The sequence below is a fragment of the Condylura cristata genome, unplaced genomic scaffold, assembly GCF_000260355.1.
Source record: "Condylura cristata isolate star-nosed mole 26May11 unplaced genomic scaffold, ConCri1.0 scaffold00003, whole genome shotgun sequence".
NCBI lineage: Eukaryota > Metazoa > Chordata > Mammalia > Eulipotyphla > Talpidae > Condylura > Condylura cristata.
This window is the reverse complement of record NW_004567104.1, coordinates 23,652,754-23,669,050: the sequence shown is the minus strand read 5'-3', so window position 1 is coordinate 23,669,050 and position 16,297 is coordinate 23,652,754. Positions and strand designations below refer to the sequence as shown.

At 36.0% G+C, this 16,297-nt stretch overlaps 1 protein-coding gene across 1 annotated transcript in view; it reads right to left on the bottom strand.

Moving 5' to 3' along the window:
- LPP (LIM domain containing preferred translocation partner in lipoma) overlaps positions 1–16,297 on the bottom strand; it is a 561,646-nt gene that overhangs the window by 303,597 nt on the left and 241,752 nt on the right. Inside the window, exon 6 of the mRNA XM_004675087.2 lies at positions 10,921–11,043. Coding sequence (XP_004675144.1) covers positions 10,921–11,043 — 123 coding nt within the window. The remainder of the gene's footprint in view (positions 1–10,920; positions 11,044–16,297) is intronic.

Below are 16,297 nucleotides of genomic sequence, written 5' to 3'. Positions count from 1 at the left end.
ACATATATATAAATCATATAATTGGGAATACAAAATCTTTTGGTTCTGGCTTTTTGCATATGTTTAAAAAAATTTATGTTTTGTCCATATATATGAACACCTAGTTTTGTCTATAATAAGCATGTGTGAATATATATACATATATACATATACATCATATGCATACACACACACACTGTATATGAGTGTGTGTGTGAGTGTGCAATGTATCAGTATGTCAGGCTAAACAATATTCAGTGTTATGGACATATACTATGTTTTGCTTATTAATCCATCAATTGATGGATTTTTATATTACTTCCATTTTTAATTTTTTAAAAGATTGATTCTATTTATTTATGCATAGGAGAACTGGGGCATAAACCAGAAGTGTGGATTCACCAGAGAGGGTGGGATCCACTGAAATACACTGCTAAGGGGAACAATCGCTGAGATAGGAGAGGCCAGCTGCACCATGTGGGTCAGCTCCCTGGCCTTGAATGGAATTCAGGCCATTGTGGTGGTAGTGTAATAGCACTGAGACTTAGCCCCTAAACTTCCAGGGAGGCCCTTATTTCCACTTTTAGAGTATTATGAGTTATACTATTATGCATATCTATGTGCAGGTTTTTGTGTAAATGTATGTTCTAATTCTTTTAAAATATATGTGTGTGTACTTAGGAATGCAATCACTTCATCTTGGTGTAACTCTATCTTTTGAGGAACAGCTAGATTTTTCCAACATGGCCTCAACATTTTATAATCAATCAGCAATAAATAATAGTTTCAGTTTCATTATCTTTGTCAATTTGTTATTATTTTTCTATTTTATTATTATGAACATCTTAGTATGTATAAAGTGGTATCTCACAGTAGGTTTGAAATGTCATTTTCTTGAATACTACTGGCACCAAACATCTTTTTCTATGTACACTAGCCTCTTGTATATCTTTGGTTAAAAGTCTATTCAGCTCCTTTCTAGATTTTTTAAATTGGATTATATGTATCTTGAGCTGTAAGTGTCTTAATGTAGGCAGTTAATTCTGATAGACTAATTTGAAGTTACATATCAACTGGGGGTGATGCCATCTTAACAATATTTACTTTACCATGCAATGGACACTTACTTGATCTTCTTTAATATCTTCAACAATTCAACAGATTTTATATTCAATTAGATGTGGTGAATAATAGAAAATATTAAGAATATGAGTGAATAAACTAGCAAATTAGAGAATCCAAGCAGCTCTTAAAAAATACATAGACTAAACTTGAAACAAATTTCCCATCTCAGAAAGCCACCCATGACTAGTCCCAAATGTCAAAGTGTATGTTAGTCTTTACTCCATCATATCTTTATCTATAAATTGTATTGCTCATTTCTTTTTTATCCTCCCAATATGATGGATATCAAGACAGGGGGTAAAGGCACATCTCGAGTCATATCCTTCCTTGAGAAAATATTTGGGAATCAGGTTTTAATGTAATTACAAGCTGAGTACTCTGAGTCTCACTCTATTTTCTCCCTTCGCGACAGTTAAAGTAGATTTCTTCACAAACACAGTTAATCACTAACTTTTAGCTTTGCTAAGCTGGCTGATGAGAAAGGGAACTCTGGTATTAGTATTAAATAGAATATTAAGTCATTCAGAATGTTTTTTATTAACTGTTTCCTGATGTGGTCTGCCTTGGTAAGGATCAGTTTTGTATATGTGGCCATTTGGGAAATAAATTATCACTCATAGGTTGAGTGGCATAGAAAGCCAAGAAGATTCCATATTGCTCAGAAGCTTAATATCTCTAACAGTATTTAAGAAGCAACATTTTTCAGTATATTAATGTAAGTAATTACAGCATCAAGACAGAATCAGAAAATATGTAAGACACTACAGTAATGGGCCTCCCTGGTGGTGCAAGGGGTTAAGCACAGCACTACAAAGTTATCCGCAGCCACTGCAGCACAAGTTTGATCCTCAGCCAGGGAGCTGACCCACACGGCACAGCAGACCTATCCTGTCTCACCTGCTGCTCCCCTTAGCAGTATATTTCTGCTCCCCACTCTGTTTCTGGTAAATCCTCTCAGCCCTGAACCTCTGGCCTATACCTCAGTTCTTATATACATAAATAAATAAATCTTTTTTAAGTAAAAGACATTTCAGGAATGATTCAGGCAATGAGTAATATTACTATCAATACTTGTAACTTTCTGAAATATCACAATTCTTAAAGCAACAAATAAATATTCAATCTCTTTAGGCCACTTTTAGTCTTATATTTTATTTATGCCAATGCAATATGTTACTTTAATAGATCCATTTTTTACCACCAACATAAGCAAAATAATCCATTCAAAATTAAATGTACTTTTGAAAAAAAGTCTGAAATATTCATATATTAAGGATGCTCACAGGCACATATGCAGGTATAAATAAAAAGTGTATTTCCATTTTAAAAGCACAAATCAGTTGAGGCAATTAAATAGCTTTAAAATGGCTTATAATTGGTGTATACTTATGACATTTCAAATATCAGGTCAAGAGGAATCAGAAATAGTGCGGTAAAGGAAGAGATGAATCATAGAATCTCAAGTAATAAAGTCTTACGATAATTCTGGAGATACTGTTTGTTTTATAAAAAAAATGGAAGCATATATCAGTTCATCAGTCAGATAATTTATCACACTGATCATTGTATTAGGTGGCGCTGTGTAATATAATGGGGTGGCTTTTTTCAGCAGTTCTGCAGAGGATACAACATAGAACTTGACGTTTAGTTTTCATATCATCCCAGTAACAAAATAATGGGTGCTGTATTGAATTATAAATTAAAATAACATCATCTTCTCAACTGAGAACACTACCATCAAGTGATATAAGCCAATAAAATGATATAAGGGGAATAAAGCTGAAAATGTTAGCTAACACAGTGGCTACCACTGGGTTCACCTTGCAGAACATATTTGCTTGAACTTGTTACTCAATTTTATTGGTGAAAATACATGTTCATGATGAAAAGCCAAAAATCAGCTCTAACTTTGCCAAGCACTAACTCAATATCAACTCTGTATTAGGCTCTATCCGATTTCCAGGATGTGGATATATGTCATTACAAGATTTGATAACACATATACCTATTCATTCCATATATGTGAATTTATATGTTCTTGTTGTGGTAGGAAACAAAAGATATCTTGCTTCAAAGAGTTCATACTGTGGTGTTTATAACAATTACTTCTTTGCTGTTCAAACTAAAACTACTACGTGCATTTATTGTCTCTAAGGTATAGTTTATGAGATAGAAAAATAAGGACATTTATTTTATATTTGAATAATTTATGATTCAGTACACAGAAACAAAAATTAATTCCCTTCTATGGCTTTGAACCCTAATATAATAGTATAGGTGTGGTTTTGGTTAAAGGCCCAGGGAATAGAGAAAGACAAATTTTAAAATGAATGAATGGGCCTGTCTGCATTTACCAGTGAAAACTACTCCTACCTATTGGTTTAGCTGTAAGATGTGCTCTTTCATTCCACAAAACTCCAGTTTTATAGGAAATAACTTGCATTCAAATTACTAATCATAACAAATTAAAATTTCATAGGTAACATTGATAAACTTACTGAATAACATATATGATTTGGGGAGCATTTTTACCACAATGCAATAAGAAGTTTAGCAGTTATACTCCAGTGTGGTATTTTGTATGGAGGGCAGACCAGTTACTCACAATGGCCAATGGTGATACGGAGGGTTGGTTATTAACCAACTCTAACCTTCTATTTGGAGAGACCATCCTTATAATCCTTTTATATTATTTTAGCTGTATTATATATAAAGGAAATGGCATTAACATGGAAAAAATCAATCACTCTACCTTATTTCAAGTATGGGTTTTTCTTCTTAAATCACTCTTATGTATTTGCATGAATGTCATGTTTATTTTAAATTAAAAAAAAAAAAGTGTCATGGGGTTTCAGATCAAGGCTGTTACCAAAAGAGAGATTTAAATAGTGGGTAAGAAGCAAAGAAATATGAAACCAGTTCTGACCAGAAAGTTCTTTGTATTTACAGTGCCTCTGCATGGTCACTGGATCAAGTATTTCCAATAAGATGTTGCTACAAAATGGAGTAGTTTAATAACTGGACTAAACAATTCAGTATATTATAACACAATCATTTCTGAGCCAAGAACCCATCAAGGTCTTGCCAATCAATCATAGTTAAAGACTAACCCAGGGCCAACGACCAGGGCTTCATAGAAGATACTGGGTTCCACCAGTTCCAGTAAAATGGTTTCTGCATGGTACTCAGAAGCAGCTACCTGCTCAGCTTCTTCTTGTAACAGTGCTAGGACCAACCTACACCATACACCAGAGGACACTCTTACAATGAGGCATGTAAAATGGACATATTCATGCAGAATTTTTTTAGAGGTATAATCTAAGATAGATTTTCAGTCTAATTTTCCACCCTGAAATTATTACATTTCATGGCTAACCTTACTGTGCTTGTCATACATGGCACAAACACAAATATCCTCTAAAAAAGAAGGAGGTATAAATGTTATTGAGATGCAATTATATACAATCTAAAAATTAATTGCCCATCATCAAATCCATGCCATGCAGCTCTGAGTCAGCTAACTACTTCTCCACCCCCATCTCATTGTTATTTAACTGAAGTTCCCTGTCAGGTAAAGACTAATTCAAAATAGCCCAGATCTTCTAAACATGGACACTGCAAAAAATTAAGTGGCTTTTTCTTTCAAAATGTTACTTTTGCACGTTGTATCTTACTCAATTCTAGTTAGTTTCTTATATATAAACAGATTCCCAAACATTTCAACTTTTACCATATTTCCCAAAGAAAGTTATTAGTGAGCAGACAGTACAGTCTGCTCCAAAAATTTTCCCAGTACATTATGGGGCAAGAAAAATTATACTGCCCAAACTTACTCTATTTTTCAGCAGATTAAGACCCAGTTCTTACTTCAGTTCCCAAGAAGCCAAACAGAAAACCATCAAGGTCCCTATCTGTAGAGATGGTATACATCTCATCACACAGTAAAAACACATTGTACCTTTCATTTCCCAGTAGCCTGAATGTTTTCGTTGCACTGGAAAACATGAAATATTAAAAATTTAATTACTAATTAATCTCCCCTGCAGCTGCTCATGGCTTTTGCGAGCTAGAACAGGGAGCACATGAGAATTGAAGATACATAGCACCACAAGACTCCACCCTGATTATGCTGCCTCCAAACCCTCAGGCCACATCATTCCTAATAAAAAGTTCTTTATAACATACAACACCTGAAATAATTTCTCAGGCAGCCCCATAGATTATTGCTTTATGAAAATAACTCAGTGTGGGAGCACTGGAATTGCAATTAAACATGTATCCTTATGACCAAGCAGCATTTACTTTCTCAGTTGCCCTGTAGCAAGGGGAAGTTTCAGTACTTTTGAAATGCTCTAAATCAAGAAAGTGAAGATATCACTTACAGATTATAAGCAGCATTCAGAAAGGATCAGCCCCAAATCTGAATAAGCCTAAAGATTTAAAACTAGCTCCAGACATAAATGAAAAAATCCCAAACAAAATAGGAAGGAAAACTGGACCTTTGAGTCACGTCAATCTTACATCATTTTGCTCTCCTGCATCTCTGCAACAGGGAAAGGATTATGGTCTACATGTCTATTTTAGAAATAAGGAAAGGCAATCTCAAACTGGGGATGTGGACAAATGCACACCTAACACAGCTGTTTCTAGAGACATGACAGCATGGAACTGAGACAGTGTCCTTGTTGATGAAATTGGAGTCTACACTACCAAACTATCTTCAACCCTATCCAGACCCTGAAAATATCTCCACATTTGTTCATACTAGTCTAAATGAGGATAATGAAAATCCACTCATCATTCATAAACAACTTGATATAAACATTACTAAGTGCCCAATTACCATAAAAATTTCATCAAGAATACATCTGAAAGTTCTTCCAACTCACCTAAGAACTAGCTGCAACCCTACTGAACCCACTGTGTGAAGAAAACACAATCTTTTACCAGCTATTAAAAGGAGGCCATATTAGGTTGTCTATGTCAAGGAAGGAAAAAATCATAAATCCATGATTTATTTTTTGTCATCTAAGAAATGTACATTATTTCAATTGCTCCCCTAGTTGTATATGTGTGTGTAATAACAAATGATGCATAATGGGTGAGTTTTAAACACACACCAACTTCACATTGCTACAATGTCACAAATGCTGTCTATCCTTCAGGTAAGATACTGTTTACCTACTCCTTTTTAGTGTTTCCAATAGATAGTCTATAGAAAGTGTTGTACTATTTGGGGATAAACTGAATTTTTTGAGAAGATCGTACTGTCCCTAGGTTACTTACAATCACTGCTTCAAGGTTGTCCCTTGTAATTAACCACACAGGACCATTAAGTCATGGTTCAGGGAAATTAAAATAATCAGTTATCTTACCTCTAGCTGAGCCTGTCTGAACAAGTTCATTCCCTCTATGGACTGTAAGGTTCCTTCTCTAAGATGAGAGACTGACTACATGGTCTCAATGGCCCACTTAAGCTCAGACTTTCTACGATTTTGCTGGGTCTACAATGAACCATACAACCACCTCCAAACATCTCACATATGTTCTTTAAAACTACCCCACAATTACAAGTGAAGATGATAATAAATTTTATTTCAAAACACTAAGATAATTTAGTTGCCTAACTGTAAAGTGTCAGGATGTATATTTTTATATCTGATGTAAAAGGTTTACCCTAATTCCACTACAGCCAGAATCACTACTGTTATCCCGTCTACTTTTTGAATCTCCTCTTACTGTCAGAGTCATTGGGTAACAAAAGAGTATCAGTGCATGTCAATCTTTGAATTGTCAATCCATTTTGAACTCCATATTCTTCATATTGCAATTGTACTAAAATTTTTCAAACAAGTCCTTCACTTTAAACATTCTTTGACTTTTCTCATTCCTCTCATTTTTTCATCATGAATCCCATACCCTCCTCACTACACACAAAGTCAAGTGAATTTAAATGATACTTGTTTATGAAATCTTTCCTGACACTTCCCTAGAAAGACAGAAAGAACAATGTTGATATTTTATTCTTAATTTTCCAACAATTTCAACACTTGGTGAGTCACATGATAAGATAGCATACTGCAGCCTATCTTTTGTGCACTTTGAACTATTCAGTTGTTTATTATGTAAGACTATCAATTACAATTACTCTAGCAAGGGCATGCTGACACTAACCTTTATATTTCTATGCCTGGGCCATAGTGAGATCTTAATAAATGTTAGGCAAATAATTAAATTTGTGAGATTAAATACATTTTCCCAAAAAAGCATGGATAAAAAAGTGAACAGCACTACTGGTAGGAGTCTTTTTTCTTTGAAAAAAGGATTAAAATGTCCTTTTAAAATTTCATTCCAAGAAATTGGACTGCTTTCAAAGTTGTTATATGAATGGACCTCCCTTGGACCCCATCCTGTATAACATTCCACAAATAAGTTAAATTTCCTTTAGATTCATGAATCAAAGAAGTCTGACAAAGGTGATTGAGGAGAGTTGGAGATAATACTCAAAACATGCCTGATGAGTGAGAAATCATAAACCTACTAGTCTAATCTAAATAGTCAGGTGACTCAGTGGATTTTGCAACTTACTTTGGATCAAAATGGAAACATCAAAATTCAGCATTACCAGTCTATACTTCCAGGACTTTCCAAGCTCCTTTTAATTATAATACAACATAGTCTACTGAAGACGTCTTCTCTTGGCACATCCTTTTAATATTTTAAGTGTGTGATTATTATTCTCACACCATATAATTATACTAACTAGTAAAGAGTAACATGTCTAACTCAGTTTCACCAGAGTGAAAATAATTCAGAAGAGTGAGCTATATCTCCCAGTTAACCCTTGCTTCTCTAAATTTAAACAATAAAAAAGTTGTTATGGCCATTCTAAGTTCTCAATGGAATAGGCACATTAAAATTAGAATTCACTTTATATTCAACTCATTCTACATAAGTTATTATTAATTTTCAATCTTATGGATATAGTTCATTTTATAAAAGATCCTCATTCGAGAGGTACTATTACTCAAGACTGATTTCATTACTTGTCACTGCTAAAATAATTTTTAAAAATCATGACATTCCTCATTCACCATGATTCCAGAATTTAAAAAAAGAGGACATGTAGATTTACACAATTAATACTAATTGTAATTAAAAGTAAAGATAAAATTGTGGCATTTGCAACAATATGGAAGAAGTTAAAGGATATTATGCTTAGTGAAGCTAAGACAAGGATAAGATAAACGCTGCATGACTGAATTTATATATGGATCATTTATATGTACTACACATTAAAAAATGACAAAAATACACATTAAATATAGGTATAAATTAGTGATTAACAGAAGGGCAGATGGGAAGGGCTAGGTCAGTAGAGTAGAAGGGGTTAACTGTATAGTGAGGAATAGAACTGGAATTTTATTAGTGAATTTAATATAGTATATACAGATACTGACTTATAATGAGACATTTCTGCTATCTATTTAATGTTATAAACCAAAACTGTTTTTAAAAAATCAAAATAGTTCTAAATTCAAGGTCTGCTTGTGCCCACATTGTCGTCATATGTCCTAAGACAAGTCAGTTATCTGCTAAGTCTAAGTTCCCTCATGCACAAAATGAGCATACTATCTATATCTCAGATATGAGATATCTGCCTCTTTCTCAAGTGAGACTCTATGTGAAAGTGCTTCAGACCCAGGAAAGTACTGTGCAAATATCAGTGATTATGAGTTTGTGTACATAGCAAGATTGCTCAAATAAAAATGTAGCTGGTGAATAAACCCATTAAAAATGTAGTGGTTTATGGGAGGCATGTGTAGACAGTCTTCAAGAATGAAGACAAAAACCTCTAAGCCAATTCTCACCAGTATATGTTACGGTACAATAATTTTAGAGAAAGAATTTAAAAACCCTGTTAAAATGGAGTTGTGGGAGGCAAGTAGAATAGAAGTACTAGAGCAGTTAAGCTCAGTGGCAAATTCAGTGACTTTGCTGTGCGAGGGAACTAGGCTTGAGGCACATGCTCAAAGGGAACAGAAGCAAAGCCTAAAGCTGAGCAGTGGCCAGAAATCATGAAATCAGGCTGTTTGCTGAAAAATACTTCTCAGTCTCAGGTCAATCTTTCTGATACCTGCCGGAGTTGGTATTGTTTCCTATGTCCCATTTTCATAATGAGCTTTAGTTTTAGCTTAGCTTTCCCCTGCTTGAGAAAGTTCAACTATTGGCCCATTATATATAAATGACTAACAATTTAATCAGGTTTTCAAATCTGTCACAGGCTTTCAGGAGGAAATCTCTCACCCTCGAATACATCCTGGCCTTCAGGAGCCTTGTCTGCTGACATGCTGCTATTTAGCTTGCTGGATATGACCTGTACCTTTCTGCTTGTGGCTCAGGTTATTCTCACCTCTTGTCCACAACAAGCACAATTCTACACATCCTTCTAGCTGAACCAGTAAGTCTCTTTGTGAAACTTCTCAGATCCTGTCACCTTCCAAACAATTATCTTTCCTTACGCTTTTACAAATTAGTCATTGTAAACAAATACTAAGGTCTCTAGGGAGATGACATGTGGGTTTTATTTTTCTCCTTTCAAATATCCACTTCCCTTGTCCTAACAGTTTCCCGAAAAGTCCACCATGCCACCTACATTCCTATGCTCAGTATATTTTTACTGAATGAAGAGGGTATTTACTATGGCAAGCCCAGGGGAAACAAGAGCAGAGAGCTATCAAAGAAAAGCTAAGTTTCCATGTGTTTTGTGGTGTTCCCTCAATAGCTCCATTGTATGTCTAGGAAAGGTAAAAAGAACATGTCTAATGAGAACTTATATGCAGTGAGGTGTTGAGATGACATAACAGAGAGCAGGACTGGTATAAAGTTTGTGACTGAACTACTGTTAATTTAAGAGGTGCTGTTCAACAACTAGAACAAGATATGAGGATGTCATATGCTGTGTCATTTAGTCAAACAAACATCATGGAGAGTCAAACAACATAGTGACTAGAATGCTGACCTAGGGTTTGCATCTAAAACTGCTTGCTGTCCTCTGAGGACACAGAAGCCTTGAAATGGAGTTGCCATTAGTGATTCAAGAACTCAGTGATGCAGGGAATGACCACTCATAGGGAAAGATCAGCTTCTGAAAGGCAGACATTACATTAAGAAGCTCCACTGTAAGAAAGGAATGCAAAGAAAAACTGGTAACAAGGCATCATATGCACTTAAAAATATATTATTTTTTTACCACCAAAATCTTGTGTGTTTGAGGAGAAAAATCATATATTCAAATATTTGATACCATTATATGTTATTCACAATCTTTGGAAACAAAACAATGTAGGCACAAACTTGATGTGGAAATCCCACTTCTGAAGGAATATGAACTGAGAAAATATACAAAAGCATGTCCCTTATAGCATTACTATAACAAAAAATATGGAAGTCACTTCAATATACAACTATGGAATTTCTTTATAAAAGACATAGCTTCAACTTCAATATAGTCAAGCTCAGATTGTTAGCATGTATGAAACCCACACAGTCACAGCCAGAAAAAATATCAAGACATTGGGAAAAAATAACAATTTATTACTTCAAGCATTGTTATATAACGATGGTGTGTTGTTATTTTTAAGAAAACACTGGTAACATCCATGTGATTCTTTCCATTAACACAAGTTGATATTAAATAAAAGAACAACTTTGACAACTGACTCAGAAGATGAATACAGACTGAAAGGGTTCAAGAAGCAGAATGCTTATTCAGATCACAGTAGAGGAAAAGGGAGACTGATGGACAGGGCTTACCTGTGGAGGGCGAGGCTTATAAGGGGAGCTGCATTCAAGATCAGCCAAGATGCTAGTCAATGAGTCAATTTCTGCATCCAGGCTGGAGCGTCTCTCCTCAAGGGTCTTGCCTCCAGGATTTCCCTGCCAGAAGCAACGGACATGTTACAAAAGGATACTTCCAGCTTCCATTGATAACATGATGAGTTCAAAGATCTCAAGTAATAGTATGGCTTTCTGCCAACTTTCCTGCATCTCATTTTTTTTAGCTTTTACAAAATCTCTGTGAGATTGAAAAGAATAGAATTATCTTTTTCTGACAATAAGGAGTCAGAAGGTGATTATTTAATACAGATTTGTTTGAAATTTTTTATGAGTTTAGAAGTAAAAGGATATAATTGTCTCTAGCCCTGCACTCAAAACACATATACAACCTGAGAGATGGTGCAAGTTCACTGTGCTTAGAAAGTACTATGTAGAGTGATGGTATTTTAACTGGAACAGGAAGAGACAAGTAAAGGAGCAGAGTTACATCAAAGGGTGATCAATGGATATTAGAAGTACTGTGTGTGAGAGGTGACATGTCACAAGGGATGTGCCTCAAGAGTGAACTAGAAAAGGAACACAAGGAAGCTTATGAGAGTGCTAACTGACCATGAAAACGGGACTCTGTTTATTTCACATGCACTGTTTCATGCTTAGGAGCACACACTTCTGATTGCACACAGGATCAAAAGGGCAAGTTCCCTGGACACTATTCACTGGACATTCCTTAGAATTAGGGACAGGGTTGGGAAAAGCAATTTGCTTAGAATGTAAGGCGAGGAAAAATGAAGTGAAATTGCCCTAAGATTGGGAGTAAGGTGGGTTAAAATAATCTGTTATGGTGACATACATGTGTGACAGAAGAGTCTCTTAAGACTCCATCAAGAAACTAAAGTACATCCACAGACAGACCCAACAGGAAGGAAATAATGGGCAGTCAGTGTAACTTAGTCAACTCTATGGAACTTGTTGAAGGAAGTTAAACATCAGGACATTATCTGGAAGAGTTTACAAAAAGCATTTTTTTGCCAACCAAACAGAATATCCCAGCAACAAGAACAACAATGAAAAATATGTTATCTGGACAACCTAGAACTAAATATTATAACATTCTAATTTATCCTGTTAGTGAATATGCTGCATCAGGCAATGATAGCATAAGACCACTAGTCCCTTTGCTCCTAGTAGGCTGCTCACCAGATTACCTTTCCTGAATTCTGGAATTTATATAAGTCCTGAGTTCTGGAGCCTATATAAGTTGCATAAAGCAACCATAATAGGTTCTAGAGCATCGATCCATCGCTTGTGACATTCAGCAGCATGACTGCATTCCTCTGGACCTAATCTATCACTGGCACACTGATACCAATTCCTGAAGATGTGCCCCAGTTCCTTGGAGCCAAACCACAAGATTGCCACTGGCCTCAGAGGGAGTGGTATACTTATTTGTGTAATCACTTCAAATCACATTATCTAAAGCAGCCTTCTCATTGTTTTCTCTTTCATGGTGGAGTTGTGTGATGGCTAACGCCACCCTATCTCCTCATTGTTTTCTGATTTTTCTCAATATATATTACCATCTAATAGTACTTTCATGAGCTTTAGTTGTCTATTAACAGTCTCACCCAGGAGAATGTACATTTCATGAAGGTGAGAAGCTTGTATGATTGACATATTCTCCAAAGTCATACGTAGGGGACTAATCCATGGAAGTCTTCAATAAATATCTTTGAGTCAATAAGTGAATGAATAATGACAACTTCTGCCATAGATTGAGTCAGTAACCTTTTCTATATCGCTATGTTTAGATAAAAGCAGCTAGAAGTACACAGAAGGAGTAGTGGGTACTGTGCTGTAGTGAGTATAAAGTCTAGTATACCAAGGCAGCCAAAGATGTTTTCTGTGGGTTTGATTTTATACTGTGTGGTTCAGATGTGAAGACAGTCTTATAAAAATTAAGAGATTTTCTACCGGATGGTTTCACTCATAGCAGGAGTATAAAGGACCAGGGGAGAAAATAATAATGAATAACTATATACTAGAGACATTTTACGGGGGTAAAGTGGGCAATGGGATAAAAAAAGGAGGGGAGGGGGAGTGGAGTGCACTGGTCTATGGTGATGGCACACAGCTGATTTGGTGATGGGAAGCCCATGGGGATTACAGCTGCGATGGAAAAAGGTACAAAATGATATAAAAATAAACTACTATATTACTTTTAAAAATTAAGAGATTTTCCTTTGTTTGCCACAGCCAACAACATAAAGACAGTGAAAATGACAGGTTAGCTAGGTTTTCTCACTCTAAATTTCCACTTGGTCATACCCTATACAGACAGTAGTCTTTGCCTTAGAACAGGCTTTCAAAGTGTTAATCCCTCTAGAAGAGGTGACCTCATCTTTATTTTACAAAGTACTAGTAACTATGTACTACTTTGGAAGATTATCATTAAGAATTGTTTTTATATTTAAAATTCATGTGAACAGTCCAGGCAGAAGGTCCTGGTACAAGAAAAGGTAGGACCAATTGTTATGGAAGTCACGAGAAGTGGGCAAACCCAGTTTTCTTATTAAAATTATGAAACACTGTAATAAGCATGATTTTTTTAAAGATTTATTTATTTATTCATACAGAACTGGGGTACAGGCCAGAGATGTAGAGGGTGAGAGGATTCACCTGAGACAGAGTGGGAAGCAGAACAGGCAGATCGACGAAGTACACTGCTGAGGGGAGCAGCGGGTGGGTCTCCTCCGGGGCAGGCAGGGATCGAACTCATGCAGAGGTGGCTTAAGCTTCTTGGTGCCGTGCTTTAACCCGCTGCGCCACCAGGGAGGGCCCAGCATGATTTTTTTTTAAAGATTTAGTTATTTATGCATATATGAACTAGGGTACAGGCCAGAGGTGTGGGGGGGGTGAGAGGATTCACCAGAGACAGAGTGGGAAGCAGAGCAGGCAGATGCTGAAATACACCACTGATGGAAGTGATGGCGAGGCAGGAGAGGTCTGCTATGCCATGCGAGTCAGCTCCCTGGCCAAGAATAGAACTCATGCTGTAGTGGCTGCAGATAGCCTCATAATGCTGCACTTCAATCTGTCATGCCACCAGGAAGAGCCAATAAGCATGAATTTGATCAGCTTGTTTCTTAAACTCATGTACAAATAATATATTGGAAAAAAAATAAATATGGGTTGGAATCTGGTGAAATTCTTCCCTTGATAGTTTCCTCACCTATAAAACAAGGAGAACATTAACTGCTCAACCTAAGTCACAGGGATGTTGAAAGACTGTGATACCAAAATGGATGGGAAAATACTCTGTGCATTGTAAAATACTATAATTATAATGATTTTCATAAATAATGTTAATTATAGTAAGCAGTAACTACAAATTAATATGAATAATATAGCTATTGTTAATTATTCTTCTTAAGGGGGCCATCATTCGTAGGGGTTCCCTTGGAGTAGCTGTAAGGCGAAATGATTTAATCAGGACCTCAGCATCTCTACTTTAATGTGGCAGAAAACACATCAAGTGGTCATGCCCTAAGTATTACAATATCTAACCACAGAGACACAGAAGTAACAGGATTACCTTGAGCTAGACAAGAAAACAAGTAATTAAGAATGTGTAACCAGTCTGTGCATGCAAGTCTTCAATTGTCAGTCTTGCTCCTTATTCTCCCCTCCTCCTGAGCTGGGGTTATTCCTCACTGTTATTTTATCACATTAATTTAATACAATTTAAGTTAAAAATGTTCCTGCCTAATTCTGTGGGATTTTGCTTCAAGTCTCTCCTTGCAGCCTTTCCTGGCCTTCTGATAAGAGCTTTGCTCCTCCATTGCAATCCCCATTATGGATTCATTACACTCCTTGTCATGCTCAATTTTTTATTTTTATGTCTCAGTTCAAAAACCCTACCACCACCAACCTTTATCTTGTTGCTCACATCTACTCTCTCAGCACCCTTTTAATTAGTGAACTTTCTACTCTCAACACATTCTACTAAATAGAATGGTCAGCATTCTATAACCAGGTAACAGGGTCCTTCACACTTACCAACAAGTCTCCTTGATAACTCCCTATCATCACTATGGCTTTGCCAGTCACCTGATGTTTAAATGACCAGCCGAAGGCCAAATAGCAGTAAGAGTCTCCTGATGCTTTCCTAATGTTTTTTATAGATACCACACAAGCCCTTAAAAAAATGGCTGTTATAGTATGTTATAATAACATGTCTCACATGCTTCAGTCATAATGAGAGGTTTCCTTGTGTTAGTCCAATTTCTGCCAAAATCTAAAACCAAAGACCAAGTCTTCTATATGCATGATTTTCCTAAGAATCAGGAAATAGTATCAATATCTTGGAAAGAGTTAAGCAAGGGGAGCCAACTCAAAGGCACTGTTTTGAGCTAGTCAGTGTGTGGGGAGCTAGAGTTCTACTCTCCTCTTACCTCTGAGGAGATCTGTGAAATATGCTTCACATCTTCATACCTCAAAGATGAAAGAACAAAATATATAAACTCAGACTCCTGTCGGCTTCTTAAGTTCAGTTCATACCTGCTCTAAGAGTGGTAGCAGAGAAGCCCCAAGACAGAAAGAGAAAGAAATATATGGCAGCTCATAGCAGCAGAGATGGCTGCTGTAGCCAGGTTAGTATATGAAGATGGGACAAAAGGATAAGACGTGGGAGGCAGAATGGTGCGTGCCCATTTTCTAACAGCAGCAAAACCCTCATGAACAGGCCATTTATATAATTTTCATAAGATACTTGCTTTAATTTGTTTAATAAACAGATTCATGCTAAAAGCTCACCAAATCACAAATGAGCCTTGAAAAATCCTAACTCTGCGTCACCAGGAGAATTTGCAGGATGATAACTTCACATCAATACACAAAAGTAGACTTAAAATCAGAGCCCCAACCCAAAACTTTACCATGTGAGTCATTTCCAGGAATCTCCTTAAAGAGGGGTCATGTTTTAGACCATGCATGTCTAATGGACTCAGTCACAGGAGTAGGCAAGGAGTCCAGTAGTGAGTTTTGAAAGAATATCCACTTTATTTATTGACTCTTTGTATCCAAACATTTTTATAACCAACAATTAGTAAATTAAACTTCACCCCACCTCCTTCATCCAGTTTCATCGGGGGTCAATATTTTGCCATACATCCTGCCAGTCTATCTTTCTATTTTTCTGTTCTCTTTGTCATTGTAGTTTTAAAAAATATATATACATACATACATATACACATATACATACATACATGTATATATACATATATACATATACATATATGCATACATATATACATACATACACACATACATATGTGTGTATTTTATATATATATAT